The sequence below is a fragment of the Falco biarmicus genome, chromosome 8 (assembly GCF_023638135.1).
Source record: "Falco biarmicus isolate bFalBia1 chromosome 8, bFalBia1.pri, whole genome shotgun sequence".
Classification (NCBI taxonomy): domain Eukaryota; kingdom Metazoa; phylum Chordata; class Aves; order Falconiformes; family Falconidae; genus Falco; species Falco biarmicus.
The window spans coordinates 44825233-44841844 of record NC_079295.1 but is presented as its reverse complement, the minus strand read 5'-3'; the positions used below and the strand labels follow the sequence as shown (position 1 = coordinate 44841844).

At 42.5% G+C, this 16612-nt stretch overlaps 1 protein-coding gene across 19 annotated transcripts in view; it reads left to right on the top strand.

The window, feature by feature from the left end:
- The first annotated feature begins 769 nt into the window (after positions 1 to 769).
- ANKHD1 (ankyrin repeat and KH domain containing 1) overlaps positions 770 to 16612 on the top strand; it is a 117161-nt gene continuing 101318 nt past the window's right edge. For 13 of the 19 annotated variants that reach the window (XM_056350656.1, XM_056350647.1, XM_056350649.1 and 10 more), the window contains exons 1-2: positions 775 to 1145; positions 15894 to 16047. In XM_056350656.1, coding sequence (XP_056206631.1) covers positions 870 to 1145; positions 15894 to 16047 — 430 coding nt within the window. In that variant the 5' untranslated portion in view covers positions 775 to 869. Of the gene's footprint in view, positions 1146 to 15893; positions 16048 to 16612 lie in introns of all 19 variants that reach the window. The other 6 variants (XM_056350660.1, XM_056350655.1, XM_056350654.1 and 3 more) reach the window with 2 other exon arrangements.

Here is a 16612-nt window from a genome sequence, read left to right as displayed (position 1 = left end):
CAGCCAGGCCAACCCCCGCCACGGGCAGGGGCATCTCACACTCGGACCGGCTGCTCGAGGCTCCGTTTAGCCCATCCCTGAAGACGGACGGGGACATGACAGGCCCGGCCGCGGCCGCGACTCGTGGCAATAAAGGGCGCCGGGCCCCGCGCCGGCAGAGGCCACGTGGCCGCGCCAGTGTCGTCACGGCGGGCGGGGCGGCGCGGGGCGCAGAGTGACGGCGTGCCCAGCCTATGGCGGCCCGCGCTAGCCATCGGAGGGCGGAAAAGGGGGTTGGCAGCCGTTCGCCTTGATGGGCAGCGCCCGGCTCCAATCGCCGCTCGGGACAGGCGGGCGTATGGCGGTCTCTCGCGGTGACGGAGTCCTTCAGAGGGGTTCGGAGGAGAGGCGGGAGCCAGGGAACGGCAGCAGCCAACCGAGCGGCGCCAGGCGCCGTGTGTCGTGAGCGATGTGCCTTTCGACCAATCGGAACTCGTGGAAACCGGATTCGCTTTGACCGACAGCCCGCTCGCTTCATCGGTGCCCGCAGCCCTGGCGAGGTGCATGACTGACGTTCCAGGCGACCAGTCATCTGCCGGGCAGTTCAGGAAGCGGGGCTGAGGGAACCGGGCGGGGCTGCGAGCTCAAACCGCCTCGCCGTGCGCTCTCAGGGCAGCATGCTGGGAGCGCGTGACGCACCGCTGAGTGGCGGGCCCTGCGCCCAATAGCGCGCCGCCGTCGGCTGGGCTCGCCCAATGGGTACGGGCGGAGCGGCGGGTGGGCGGCGCGGAGTCCGCGGCCGGGTAGGGTGTGAGAAGTTAGTGGCGCTGCTGCGGTGCTGTGAGGGGACGGTGGGGCTCTGCGAGCGGCGGCGGCCCCGGATCAGCGCGATGCTCACAGACGGCACCGCCGCCCCCGTCGGCGACGAGGAGATCGACTCGGTCGCTCCCCGCGCGCCGCCCGCTGCCGACCCGCCGGCCGCGGCCGGGCCCTCCCCGCTGGGCTTGCGGGCCGTGCGCCTCTTCGGGGAGGCCGGGCCCGGCGGGCCGGGAGGCCCCGGCGTGCCCGCGGCCGGCGAGGCCGCCCTCGACTTCAAACTGGCGGCCGCCGTGCTGCGGAGCGGGGGCGGTGGCGGCTCCGGCAGCGACGAGGACGAGGTGTCCGAGGTGAGCGATCCCGCCGGCGGGCCCGGCCCGCCCCTCCGCCGCTTCCTGACAGGCCTGGCCGGCGGCCGGGGCCGGCGCCCGCCCTCCCGTTCGCCGCGCTGGGCCCGCCGCTGTCAGCTGAGCGCTCGGCGCCGCCCCGACCGGGCACGGGGGTCGCAGGCCGCACCACACCTCTCTTCCCCCCGCCCCGCGCCGGTCCGGGCCTCCCCGCCGCCATGGGCGTGAGCGGCCGCACCGGAGCCGCGGGGGCGGGGTCCCGGCGGGCCCCGCACTGGCAGGGCGGCCCAGGGCCCTTCTGCTGAGGCCGGGAGGCGGGAGGGGGTCTCGGCACCGACACGCCTCCCGGCGGCCCCCGGGGAAAGAAGGCCGGGCCCCCTGCCCGCGCTCTCCCGGGGCCGACGGGCCCTCTGTTCGCCGCCTCTCTGCGTGAGGGGGGTGGGGGAGACATACCTCTCGTGCTGCTGCCTCCTGACCTCGAGGAGTGCTTCCCACTTGGAACCAGGTTCGCAGAGGGAGGTGAGGTCCTCCGCCCAGCGGAGAACAAAGTAAAGCCTCCGGCCGCTGGTATTGCTGCTGTGGGGTCGGTAGGAAGGAGATGAGATTCCCAAACTGCTAAATTCTTCTCTCGCACACATACATATATACACATGCGTGCGTGCACTTTTATGCAGTAGAACTATTTCTTATCGACAAAATGGAGATGGAGGTGTCTTCCTTTGATCTGCTAAACTTGCAGAGAATTTTAAGGGAAGGGTGTGGGGGAGGAGCTGGAGCCTTGTCCGAATTCAAATACAGTGCTGTTGGGCCTGCAAACTTGGATCTAATACTGCTCCATGTAGCCTAGGGAGAGAAGATAAATGAAGGCTCTTATCTGTCACTGCTGCCCACTCATCTTACACCAATGGGTGAATATTACTTCTTTCGCTGTCTCTTTTAGAAAGAAGACTTGAGATCACAGCTGCCATTGTGGCCCTTATGTAGTCTTCATGGAAAGCAGGAGACAGTGCTAGCACTTGCAAGCTTGTTGTGTTTTCAGTGTTTTGTACTTCTGTGTGCTTCTGCAGGAGGAAGAAGATGGTAGCCAAGGCAATGCATACCGTTTTTTCTTTGGGGGCCAGGACTGGGTATTTTGGTATGTGTCCACGTTTCATCTGAAGAACTGGAGGGAGTGGAGCCTGCATTCGTCCTCCTGTGTCAAAATTTTTAACCTTCCTTTGATGACGTTCTTTTGTCCAGCCCTCCTGGAACCTGAACTGACAAGTCTTAGCAGAGTAAAAAAGTGAATTGACGCAGACCCACATGTGCACTTTGTGGGTTTTTGTGTGGTCACAAAGTGTGTGGGTCAGGCGCTTTGCCTGGGACCACCTAACCTACATTAAAAATTGTATTAACAGCAGGACATTAAACTAAAAATTAAATGATCAGACAGATGAGTGCTTTAGTGTGAAAGTTCCTTGTGAGATCAGTATCCTGAACATCGGATGGTATGAGATTATGTGTTCAAGTATGTACCTGTTTTGGGGAGCTGGAAGGCCTACTGTAGATGGAATAGGGTGCAAGTAATTAATGAGTTTCTGCTCTCTAGGATGTCTTTTATGTCACATTTTGATCTGTCTTTGAAGATACAAAGCAGTAGTTACAGAACCTGGGGAGTGGGCTGTGTCAGAGTGTTTGTGGCTTTTTAGGAGGTGAGCAGAGGTCTGCTTTGAAAGCTTCTCTCTCCTGAACTCACCCCGTTACTTAAAGCATGTGAAGATTGAACAGCAAAGGTATTTACGAAGCACTGTATTGGTCTTTTGACTAATGGCAAGTATTAAGAAAGCTTATTCTAAAGAATGTCTGGGAGGTTGGCATTGAGGTCAAAAAAGTAAAGGTTCCCAGACAGTTGTTAAAGCAAAATTACTTGTGTGAAAAACTTGGGAAAAGCTTTCTTATTTAAAGTATGTAGTAGTAGTAATAATAATGCTAACAATAAAAATTTGGAATTAAAACACTTGGAGATTTCCAGAACACAGTAGAGGAGTTGGGCTAATCTTGAAGCTGAAATTGCCTGGGGAGCTCTGTCTTATGTTTCTGGTTGTGGAGCATAACCTGGGGAAGAAGCATGGGTGGGAAGGCTATGCCTTGCCTCTGTGCTGCCTTACTGCACTATGGGGTATGTCTGGGAGGATCGAGAGTGAATTTTTTTTCCATTTTTTTTTTTTAAATTTGTGTGTATGAGAACTAAAGAAGCACCTGTTGTCAGTGTTTTGTTGTTTTTTAACAACAGTTAAACTCCTGGGATGGAACATTGCAAATCTTGAACAGCACTGCTTTGAAAACCCAGTGACTGTTTGGACTGTGGTCTTGTGTCATGAGTCACTGATTTGGGTGTATGCCTTCAGCTATTACCAGTGAGTGGAATTAGTGAGAAGTAGAAGGAAGAATTAAATAAAGTATTTGCCATGCTGCCTTGATCTGTACTCTTTTCTCTACTTTTGAAATCATAAAAATAGTGGTACAATATTCTGTAGGTTCTGCTGTGTGTCTGCAGCAGTATTTAGGTATCCTTGTATTAGTCTGAGTTTATTATGCTAAAATAATTGGATTAGTCAAAATGGCAAATTAAGTAGAACAGAAAATCATCAGAGAAGCGCAGGACAAAGTGTATGATTAAATATTTATCTACAGAATGAAAAGAGCAGTATATTTTAGCTTAACTTTTTAAAAAATATATTGCATTTCTTACATGAGATCTTCCAGTATTTTACAGTGGGAGTACTGTCCCCATTTTACAGGTGAAGACAGTGAAGAGTACATGCTGCATTTATCCTGTCATGCAGAACTGGGAGTGAAATCAAAGCTTTCTGGTTTCCTAGCTCAGTGCCCACTTAATGGTAATCACCAGGCTGCTTGTTGGAAAAGCAGGGTCTGAAGTTGATCCTGTGTAAATGAGTTATCAGGTCTGCAAGGTGAAATTTAAATGCAGCTGTACAGAATATTTTCTAGAATTACCAGTTAACATTATCACATGCGAATAGAAACAGTTGCAAGCTGAAGCATGCCTTTGGGCATGGAGGGGTGAAGCCAGGAGGCTTTGTGTTGTTTCTGTGTAAAACAGTGTGGAAGCCATGCGTTCAGAGAAATTTTTGCCACTAGTTGCAGTCTGAGAGATGAGGTGTTTTTGACCTTGGTGTAAGTAGTTGCATGGTTGCCTTTTAAACTTGGTGAGGATTTGGACACATGCTGCAACTTTAGAGTGAGATTTTGGTGTAATTTTAAGTATGTTACTACCACTCTTTGTGAATTTTTCTGGCACTTAAAGTGGTGCCAAAGGCATGAGTATTAAATAGCCTCCTCCATACTAGTTGTGAAGCCTGTAGGTCAAGGTGAAGGCATGCTGGCAGGGCAGTGATTAATAGTGCATGTATGTGATGTGCATAGGGTCCTTGGTGGCTGAGGGCTTCTGGCCACAGAGCATGCAATTTCTTAACAAAAACTTGTGGTGGAAAACTGGGCTGTAGAAATAGAGTTGAAGCAAGTGATAAATATGGCAGTGTTAGTGCTCACAGGATTGTGTGGTTTGCTGATCTGTTGTAAATCAAGTAGGAGAAGCCAGCTGTGCTGACAAAAGTACCAGAGGATCCTGGAGCTCAGTTCAGTAAGTGGCTTTTGGTGGTGAGCATATGAATGTAGCAAGTCTCTTGTGTTCTGTAATACCAGGGTTTGGAGGCCTTCAATGGTAACTGGAGCTCACCCACCCCTTGGCTATGGAGTCAGCTCAGCTCTCAGCTTCCCTTTCCAGAGCAGGCTGCCTGCCTCCACCAGCTTGCCTTACTTAAGCCTGTACCTATTGCATAAGCCTCTGGGGATATTTACATAAAGCATAATTAAAAATCAGACATAACCTACCTCCTACAATGAGTAGAATTAATAGTCGAATGGCATGCATTCCAGATCAGTTCAGTACTAGGAGATTTTATCTGAGGCTTAATCTTTTGTTTTTGACCTGCCCCAAATCTGAGGTCTTAATTTTTAAACTGGGTTTTGAATTCAGAGTAAATACTTGGGTAGTTTGTTTTAAATTGGCGATGTTGTCTATTAAAGTTGTTACTGTGTTAGTGAATCTTCTTACCATGGCACTGCTTCTTAAATGGCATATACAATTATCTTTGGCTTCTTAGGCTAATTTAATAATCTAATGCTTATGCATTTTAATTTTCTGTATTATATTTGAAATAATGTTAATAGCAACATTTTCTTGACCATAAGGAATAAAACTCAAAGTTGATGCAAAACCAGGTAAATAATATTAGGCAGAAAAGTCTTTTCTCTGGAAAATTTAAGTTTTAGTTCAGAAGTTGATGTTTTTCTTATTTTGGCTAGCCCTTTTGAAGCTGAAAGTAAGAGAGAGGTGGAGCCAAATGGAAAATTATCTTCAAAAATTATTGACCAATTAGAAAACATTGAAGGATAATGGGTTCACATTTCTAGAAGTATTGAGATGATGCTTAAGGATGCAGAGAGCTGGTTAGTAGGGTGTTTGTTCATTCCCAGCCTGATTAGGCCTCTTATTCTTGTAAAAATCTCGTTAGGTATCTCAGTAACTTTGAAAGCCTAGCCTGTGGTAGCCAAAAACCATCTGTCTAGTTATGGTTAATAGTTACTATTCAAGAACACTTTAAAATGAACTGATTTCTAAAGTTTCTTGCAGAACTCCAGTTTTCCTTCAGTGCAGCTTGACCCAGTTGAGTACATGACCTAAAATAAATGTTAGCAGCCATTTTCTAGTGATAGGTGTAGAAAGTAAAGATGTGAAATATTATTGTATAATTATATAAATATGCAGTGCAACCCCTTGGTAAGGAGAGATTTAACAAATATAGCAGAACATCTATATTTAGTTACAAATTTGCACATAGGTTTTACCAGTCAACTAGTAACAGTTGGGGGAGGGGGGAAGTGTTCCTTTGAGCATTAGTGCAAGGCAAGACTACAGCTGGTGAATCATGAGTTCTTGTTTTTTATTGGGGCTACCCAGCTGCTCTGCTGTGGGCTTGATGTTGGGATGCTCTCCTCCCTCATCTCAGAGGACCCTGAAATACAGCTGTAAGGACAGCTGGATGATGCTGTGGGAACTTTGTCCTGTGCTTAGAGCTTAAACCATCCCTGTGACATTTATTTAAAAGAAGGGTAGGTGTGGAGGTAAGAGGAATATAAAGGTACATCTTTTTCTGTGCATGCATGTGGCCTGGCTTTTTAAAACTGAGAGTAACGACATTATTGAATTGGCATGCCTATTGAAGGAGTTCAGAACTAGGGTATAGACCCTGCAGGTGAGGAGGCTGCATAGCTTTGATCTTAATAGGTCATTTTGAGTTCTTGTAACATATGAAGATTCCTTAGAAGTATTAAGCTGTTGTTGGAGGGTCATAGTGACTTTTGGATTTAAAACAGAGGCAAGTCTGACTTTTATGGCTAAAGGAACCGTTATTAGATTTGTTTCCCACTTAAAACCTCATTAATAGACAGCTGCTGTATTTTTTCCCTCTTGACAACTAGCTTTCCCTTTTTGTTGTGAAGGTGCACAGGTTTCATTTTGCATATTTTTTGAGGAATGCTGAGCAAGTGAAATTTATGGAAATACTTCCTATCACAGGATAATGTCTTCCTTTTACTCTTGCAACTCATTACTTAAGAATATTTTCCTAGGTAACATTGATTATTTTAATGTCTTCATAAAATACTAGAAAATTTTCCTAATTTTTGTGGTGTTCTGCATCTTCTGTTCAAATGTGTATCGAAAACACTTACTACCATAAGATGTAAAAGACTTGGTCCTGCGCTGGATCCTGTGACTTCTTCATTGCTTTTTGTGGGATGAGACCACTCACTCATTTTTGCCTTTTACTTTTAATAGGGAGTCATGCATGTTGTTTTCCGAATTTCTTTTAATCTTTAGCTCTTCCAAAGCGTCTCAGAATCTGAAGGAAAAGTGTCCCTGACTGAGGGGGTTGCTCATTGTTGAGTTACTGTGTTTGTCAGAATGCTGGTGGTAAGTGAGAAGGACTGTGTGTGTGACTGGCTCTTCTGACCAGGGGAGGTTTTGAAAATTACCTAACTGTATACCTGTCCTGCAGGAAAAATTATTCCCTGTTTGTCAAGTGAAAAAATGGATGTTTTACTGGCTAATGTAAGGTGGGCCAGCTGAGGATCACGTCTCTGGTTGTTTAAACATCTCATGGGCATTAAGTTTCAGTTAGGTCCATAACTTATTGTCACTTGCTTTCAGTAAAAAAATAGAGATTACTAATTAATGAAGATTTTCTTCTAGGAGAATTCCCAGCTCTGTTGACCTCTTCCTGCTCCAAAATCATGAATAAAACTAATGGTGTCGCATGGTGGGTGGGTAGTATATCAGTCATATTTCAAATCAAGGGAAAACAGGAGATCAGCTTTTAGGGCTGAGTGGTCTACTTCTGTCCTGTGTTCCTCCATCATGGTGTCTTCAGAGAGTCACCTAGTCAGAGCATGTGTTCATCCACATCATCATAAGGTAACTGAGGGAAGAGGGAGTCTATGAAGTGAATGCTTAACATTTAGGATTTGTTAAGGTAAACTCAATACCTTATATACATGTACATCTTCTGGTTCTTTTTCTAAAATTAAATAATTTAAAGCCCTTTCACTGCTACAACTTGAGTTTTCAGTGGGTCATACTTTAGATGGGGATCTCTGCTGTGTTATTCATTATGATAGCTTCTTTTAAATGGCTAACTGATGGATCAGTAGATTATTGTTTCTGCTGGTTTTGCAGTAGTAGAGTATCCTTAAACCTGTTTATACAGGCCTTGAAAAAATAGTTACCTTTCCACTAGCCTCAGCTCTGAGACTAGCAAAAAGCCCAATATGATTTTCAGTTTGATGTAAGTTTCCAGATAACTTAAAGTCAGTTAGTCACTTTAAATGTGAGGTGCCTTTCTGTCTGAAATGTGTAGTTTGGCCTGGGAACAGATTATTGAATTTTTAGACTGGGCTATGTTCATCATATCCACTTGTATGGTTTTGGTTTGTTTTTTTAATTGCGGTGTCCCTTTGGATTTGCAAGAGATCTTAAAAGGTCATTCCCAAGAAGGTGGCTTAGAATACTTTGTCTTGGATGGGTGTGAGCTTTTGCATCGGCAAACAAATGCATTTATTCATCTTCTGTTTTGAAGTTTCCTTCACTTCAGTTTAATGCTTGGGATTTAATACTTGACCGAAGATCCCAGCCTGAAAGCCCTGGCAAAATTAATGCAGCAATTATATTTTACATTCTAATAAATAAGAATGTTGTTACACCTGCTGTTTCATGGTTTGAGATGAGGAAAGAAGAGGTGCAGGATTATTAGATAGAAAAAATAGGGGGCAGAAGGGAATCTTAAAGCACGTAAAGGAGATAGAGCACTGAAAATTTATAATTTAGAGTGGGTGGAGATAGAATACGTGAAAATAAGGAGTGCTTTGTGTAATTGCTATTTTAGTAAGGTTTGCTGGTCTCCATTCAATGGTTTTCTTCAGTATGAAGACTGTACATACAAAGAACAGGCACTTGATTTACTGGGATTCATGTGAATTTTGGATATACTTAGATTGTCAGTTCCAGTTCTGTAAATGGCAGCTCCTTGCTGCAAAAGATTCTTTTGTACATCAGGAAAACTTGGTCATAGTTATTTTTGTTTACCAGACATTGAATATGTGATGGCTGTAGTCTGGTTTTTAACAGGTTGGTTGTTTTGGTTTGGTTTTTTTTCAGTAGTGACTGAAATAAATAATGCTTTCTTTTCTGCTATACAGAGAAACTTTTTTTATGTTGCCAGCCTCTTGACCCAAGAGGACTCACCCTGTGTGTTCTGTGACTTAGGTTTTTTTGAGGGTTAACTAGGGTTGCAGTTATATCTTGGGTTTACTGTTGTGGAACAGTGTTTTAATAAAAATGAATTGGAGATTTCTTGTTTGTAGAAGAACCATAAATCAAACAGCTCTGTCCAGAGGTGTGTGATAAGGTGTAGTTTTTAGTATTCAAAATTACTTAAATTGGTTATAAGGATATCTAGTGACAGGTGATTGCTTAAGAGAGAAATTAGGTAAGTGGTTAAATTTACTTGAACCATTTGACAGACGCTTGCTCATGAATGCCTGCTTATGCATCTAATGCAAGAAAATTGAAAACCCAGGATTAACAATCTCTGGCATAGAAGAGTAGTCTCATAAAACAATAAACCAGAACTAATGTTTTATCTGCATGTTTCAAATATTAGACATGATTTTGAGAAATGACTAGTGATTTGAGCTGCCAGGCTTGAGAACCTTTGATGGGGCAAGACTGAGCAGAGAGGAGCTGCTGTACAAATGTCAGGCCTCTCTTTCTGCCAGTTGTCTCACCCATCATTTTAGTCGGCTTAAGTTAATGCTGAGATGGGTTTATGTGTGTGCTAACACATCAAGAACATATGGCACAGTTTTATACACAAAAGTCAGACTTCTGGACTGCACTGTGTGGATGAGAGGCATTTTCCTTGTCTCTGGTGTCAAAGCATAGAGTTGTGTCCATCTTTATTTGCATTGTGTCTATAGCAGCATTTGCAAAATGAACCTGCGTTTTGAAATTAACTTACTATGGCCCAGATCCTATAGTTGCTTGTTTCATTATCTGATAACTGCTTAATGTATATTGGAGTAAAGGCTGGCCTTTAGGTAATTCTGCCTCAAGTTAGTCAACTTCCTATTGTAATTGGGACTAAATAGATTTGCACCCCTCCTCTTTCCCACCCTCCCAGTCTAATTTACTGCCTGCAAAATCTATTGTACACAGCTCAGCTACTAACAGGTCTGCTTAAATGTGTGGGGCAGTCAGATCTGTAGCCTTGAAGAGAGCTGATCTGATCTAATGGCTTGCTATTCATAGAAGAATAATATTCTAGTTTATCAAGCCCCTTTGTAAGTCTGTGAAATTCAGTAAAGTGCTGGAAAAGTATTTGCTTCCCCCACTTGCTTCCCCTCCTTCCCCGAACACCACCCCCCCCCCGCGCCCCCCCCCCGTATTTTCTCCCTTTTTGATATGTTAAATCAACCCATGAAAGTGGCTGATAGCTGCCTGACTTGTCACAAGATGAGCAGTGAGCAGAAATTATTGTTAGTAGATTTTTACACTTTCTCTGTTCAAGGTGGTGGTGTCCCCAAGCATTGTGTAACTCCCCTGAGTTGTTAGGATACTTTGTAATCACAAGGTCCACTGGAAGATGATCTCTTGGCAATTCAGTGATCTTAGTGTCTTCTGTTTTCTTGGCCTGAAACTTTTTTTGTTAAAGTCTTCAGAAATTACAGTTCAGGCCTAACAGAGTGGGCGTGGTCTTATGTCGTTAATTATGACTGAATTGTTTAAATTGATTGTATGTTGTTCCTGTGTGTTGACTCTGAAGTACTTCTCTGATATTTTCTTTTTCTGGCTTTGAAGTACCAAGAAGAGGCAGCGTTACTGAAGTCCCACCAAAAGGTTTTGTGAAAACACCTGCATTTGTGTGTGTTTTTTTCTTCCTTTATGCCATCTCTTGAAACTGAAATAGTAATGCCAGGAAGATACTTTAAGTAGGTTCAAAAATGTTTGACTAGCATGGCTGGGGGCAGGGGCAGGAGGGTGTCTTTGTGTGTGTGTGTGTAAAAGTATGCCTTAAGGTAAACCAAAGCCAGGCCTTTTGGTAGTGTGATATCTACACCAGGGATGTAGTGGTGCATCTGTCACAGGACGATCCTAAGTGTCATGTAAGTGATAGTCCTTCACTTCACTTTCTCATTGGAATAATTATTTTTTTAATGGTTTTGAAGTGGACATTTTTTTATATCTGGATTTTAAAGGTGTTTGATGTTAAATTTGAAATAAAAACTAATTTTCATTCTTTGTTTACTGCAGGGGTCTTCAAACTATGGTCTGCGGGCCAGATACGGCCCCCAAGGTCCTCAATCCAGCCCCCAGTATTTACGGAGCCCCCCGCCAGGGGTTGGGGGGGGAAACCAAGCAGCTGTGGATGACTGCCTGCCACTTAATCCGCGCGCTGGCCCCCTGTTTAAAAAGTTTGAGGACCCCTGGTTTAGTTTTATGGTGTCTGACATCCTATCAGTATTCTCCAGTACTTTTAGAGCAGCAATACAAGCATTAATCAGTTATTGGCATTCAATGTAATAAAGGACACGAAACGTAAAGTATCAGAGATTGGGTTTATCAGACAAAACCACGACATCTTCTTGGTGTGATCTTAATAGCGTTGCGCATCTTGTTAATTATGGAGTGAAAATCGTTTAAATATAGATGACCAATTTTAACTTCATAGCCATGAACTTTCAGCCTGATTTACAGGCCTGTATTAGCCTTAAAGGAAGCCAAGGTACCTCTGCGTACGTTCAGTTGTATTTAGCCATATGTCCAAATGGAATTCTACAGAAATAATTATGAAGGGTTACCTAACACAAAAGAGGAAAAAAAAAAGAGTAGTTTGTTTGCTTAATAAATAGAAGTTTAGGAGTCCCAGTCAAGGGGTCACGTACTCATTATTTGTAGACTCTCCAGAAATACAGAGCAAGCAGTATTGTTACTCCTGAAAAGTGTTCATAGCTCAGGGCATATCTGGAAAATGCAAGTTCAATAGGAGGCTTTAACAGCAGCTTTCTCTTTTCTGTGGACGCTTCTTGTAAAGATTGTCCTTCCCAGAAGTACTAGTTGGCACAAATGGAAGGAGAAGGTGGAATGAGCTGTCTGTGCTGCTGCCTATTGCCTGCTGGAGGAGGAGGTGCTGGTATAGCTACGGCAAGAAGCTTTTCCATGGTTTATAGCCTGTGTCAATAACCGGCTATTTGTGAGCAGGTTCTGGCTATTCTGGGAAAAGTGCTTTTTCTGCAGTAGTGCAATGTACGAAAGATCAGTTTAGACTTAATATTAGAAATGTGTTTCTAACCCTGTATGTCATTGCCCATCTTGTAAGAATTGCTAGTGTTAGATGTGATGTTAGTGGTTGCAAAGTCGCCTTTACATACCCCTGACCTGAGGTAAACTCAGTCATGGTACTGACATATAAATACTGATATAGTTGAGTCCAAATAGCTGTGAATATAGCTGCTATGGAGGGAAGAACCAGTGGTGTAACTGGATCTGCAGAGCTGTGAGGCTGCTGCAGTCCTTGGCAGAACTTCAGGAAAGGTCCATCATTCCTGTGCATGAGTGTGAAAATACGATGCTTTAGTGAAGTACGTTGATGTTCTGCATTCAGTGCCCTGTCCTCAGGACCTGTGCAGCTAGCAGCTTTTTTTGGTTTTTGGTTGGGAATTGCTCCTAGTTGCAATTGTTTTGGCAGTTAAAATAATGTCTTGAATCCATGTGTTGCTAATGAGCCTTACCAAGTAAGATGCTTATTAACTGCCTGAAGCAGCTCGCAAAATAATCCAAAAATAGTACAGTGACTGGTTACTCTATCACTTGCTACAGATCTGATTAGCATAGAGCAGAGTGCCTAAGTGCCTAAGTTTTGCCATATGAGCAGTATATTAAGTCTTCCAGGAATGCTAACATGAAATCTGGTTGGTTTGGGGTTTGTTTCTTTTTCTTTTTTTTGTTGTTGTTTCACCTCCCTCCCCAGTTTATTTTTTGTTTAAAAATTAAAATTTGTTTGGTATATTTGGAGTATTTTGAATTATTATTTTTTTTAATTTCTTACTCTGGTTATCAGTGATAAGGTATCCAACTGTTCATCCTCTCTAGCCTTGTCTTCGTGCATGAGAAACTGCATTGATTTACAGAGATGTCAGACATCCTGATTTGAAAATGCATTGAAACTTGTTCAGGGAGACTGGCAATGGTACAGCTATTTTAAGATTTTGCATGTGGATTTTCTGTATTTTCACACTCAAGTTATATTTGTATTATTGATAGGTTATTAAGCTCTTACTAAAAATCAAAACAAAAACCTAAAAATTCATGTGCCGCAATAATGAAAGCAGCTGACTTTTCTTGCTGTAGTATAAGACTAAGATTAAGATAATGTATATGAAGCAAGACTTTTGTGTGAGACTTTAAATGTGTGAGGTCTTTGGAAGTACAGTTGCAAACCTAAAGAAGGGCAGAAAAGGCAGTAAGATGAAAAGAAGACACTGCACTGATACTACCCCATTTGTACCCTAAGTAAAAGCTGTATCTGTACTTCACTTTAAGTAGTGTTTGCATAATCAGTGTTCAAAAGACAGAATTTTAGTTTCCTGTAAGCAAAATACACTTCCTGTTGGGGGAAGAGAGGAATTCCTTGTAAGTTCATAGGGTATTTGTGGATGGTGAATTAACACTGATTTAGGTTCAAAGAGGTGTATTGTCGCAGATACTGGCCTGTAAATATATATGTTAGAGCTTGGGGCGGTGTCAGTCGGGAAGAGAATGGTCCATACCATTACCAAAGTGTCAAAAAATGAAATTTTAAAACTTGCAGTGCAACAGCTTCTGGAAGGTTGATGCAAGGCTGATGTGCTTACTTTTGCTTGGGTGTTGTCTGGCTGTTCCTGAGATCGAAAGTTAAGGCTTGCCAGAAGCCACTTTGAAAGATTTTGCAGTATCTGTTCTTCATAAGTGCAGCTGCTTCAGTGGTAGGTAGCATTTTTACCCCTTTTGGTGTGTCTTCAAAAGTTGTTAATTTCAAAATTCACTTCAAAAGTGGTGTAATTGAATAAGAAAAAAAATACCCCATTAGCATCTAATAAAATTTCTTGTGTGTAGTTCTCAGCTATATATAATAAATAGTCACTTAGGTACACAGTGAGATTTTCTGTTGGTCACCAGATCACACAAACATTGTTGTGATAGGAATAATATTTCTAGCATATTGGTGAGGCAGAGCGTGTTTTGTAGTCTTAGGGGAGAAAATGAAAAACTGAAGTACTTCTGTATATAAGGGTGAATTTTTCCAGAAGTCAGTTTTGCATCAGAGCTTATGCTGTCAGGGCATCCTCAAGCTGGCTAGGTGGACATAACCTGGAATTTGAGTTCTGCAGAAGGGAATCTTTTTGTAGGGGTACATTTTGCTGTGAATTGTAAATAGCTCTTCTTTGTTTGTAGAAAAATGTGTACCACTTGTTCAGGCCAGTAAATTTTCTATGTGTTTAATGTTCAGCTCTTTCTCACAGTGACATTTATCTTATTTTAGGACTGTTGTCTGGACTAATCTAGAAATCTTGCTTCTTAGCTTTAGTATCTGTGCCTTGGCACACAAGACATAATACCTGTAAGCTAGCCAATATCGTGCATATCCACTGAGATATGCATATCCACTCATGTTCTGTGTTCCTAAAAGCCACTCTTTCTCCCTGATGCCAATTGGATTCCATATGTTAGCAGTGCATTTCACTGGGCACCCACAAATTGACTTGGACACCAGGGGACAACATTATAGAACATTTACATATCAAAAAGAGGAAGAAATTAACACAAGTTGGCTCCTGAATAGCAGTGCTGTGTAGCTCTCCAGACTCCTGTTAATGTTGTTCACACAATGAGGCACTTCATAAATTTGCAGATGGCCTGACTCGACTTTTTTTGAAGTGTCAGCTATCCCTTTCTGAAGTTTTTGTGGGGTGTTGTGTGACAGGGCTGAATATGGTGGTAGTTATTCCTGGTGGGAGAAAGATAGGGGGAAGTATTAGGGGGGAAAAGAAAGGAAGATGAGACTGGGGCATGAACTGGGAAGGGCAGTAGTGATTGTATAATGAGCATTTCTCATTTCTATGGCATATTTAGGTCACCAGTAGCGTTGAACAGATAATGTCTAATTATGAAATAGTGGTTTTATCTTAAAAGTATTGCTGAAAATAGAGGAAATTATGCCTGTACTTGGGACAGAATCTGAAGGGGTGTTCTGCTCTAATGAGAGTACGAGTCGGGTATCCTCCTTGTTTACTCTGGCAAGCTGTCATAAAACTACAGTGTGATGTGTTGAGCAATTCCACAAGCTTGTATTTGGAGATCATGTGGGCCACTGGTGGGACAATGTTATTGCTGCTCAGTGGGAATACCTGCTTGCTTAATTGTTCTATGTGTCTGTTCTTGCCTAGAAAACAGTAACTGGGGGTAATACCAAGTGCCAGCATGGAAACAGATACTTTCGTTTTGAATTTAGTCAACTACCATGTTTCTACTCAAAACAAACAAAATCTTTGTGCTACATTAGTTGAAATGACTTTTAAAATAGAACAGAAGAGCATCTCGGGAAACTGTTCAGTCTGTCCCTGGCTCTCATGTAGGTTCATACTAAAGTCATTACTGATAGGGTTTCTTTTAATAACAAGGTAGACAGAATTCTGATGACAGAAGATGCTTTTGTGGCAGTCTGTTGTTATAGCTAACTATCCAAACATGCTTATCACTTTTTCAATATTTAATCTGAGTTGCCCTAGCTATAGTTTAAGATCTTGTTAATTGTAATTTTTACAATAAACCTTTCCATATAGAGTTTTTCTTTTGTGATTTCAACTACCTTTTCAGTGAGTTGACCAGATGATTTTTATAGCTGTCCTATAATCTACATTTTATATATATATATTTAATAACATATTATAATATATATAAAAACCATAATATAACCTACAGTTAAAACATGATTATGATAGTACAGTTAAATTATTTTGGTGGTTTTTCTAGTATTTTAGATTTAGCATAAAACTTCAAAAATGGTAAAATTATTTTTGTAACTTGGCAAACAGGTTGAATCATTTATTTTGGACCAAGAAGATCTTGATAACCCAGTACTTAAAACCACATCGGAGCTATTCTTATCGAGTGCTGCAGAAGGTGCGGACTTGAGAACTGTGGATCCAGAAACACAAGCAAGACTAGAAGCCTTACTGGAGGCAGCAGGTACTTTCCTTGTATATTTTTTTTTCTGAACTTAATTTTCACATAGATCTGGCAACCTGTAAATTTTGATCCTAGTGAAGTATTCACAAGTCTGGAAATTTACCATGATGATGGGGAGCAGAACATGGAAAACAAGCTTATAATTCTTACAGGTGTTGAGGGTTGCTTGGTCTACTCTTTCTGTATGTATAAAGTTAGAAAAGTTAATTTGAATTGAATGGTATTTCATTGATCAAATGAGATTATATGTGTTACCAGAGATTAAAGGGGAGAGAACAGAAGGAAGTAGACTTGCTAAAATGATGTTTTTTCTGCTGCTTTGGTTGATACATAATTATTAATAAATTGGTCCAGAAATTTACAGGTGAATTACTTGTTTCTCTGTTTTGACTTTAGCAAATATATTTTTCCATTCTGTAGGTCTGAGATATGACTGTTGGAAAATACATATTTAATGTTCATGTGCTGGAACCAGACTAGATGAACATAGTGCCATTACATTTGTTACTTTTATAGTGAAGGCTTGACTAATTTCAAGTCTTTCTAAGGTTTGTGACTCAGATGA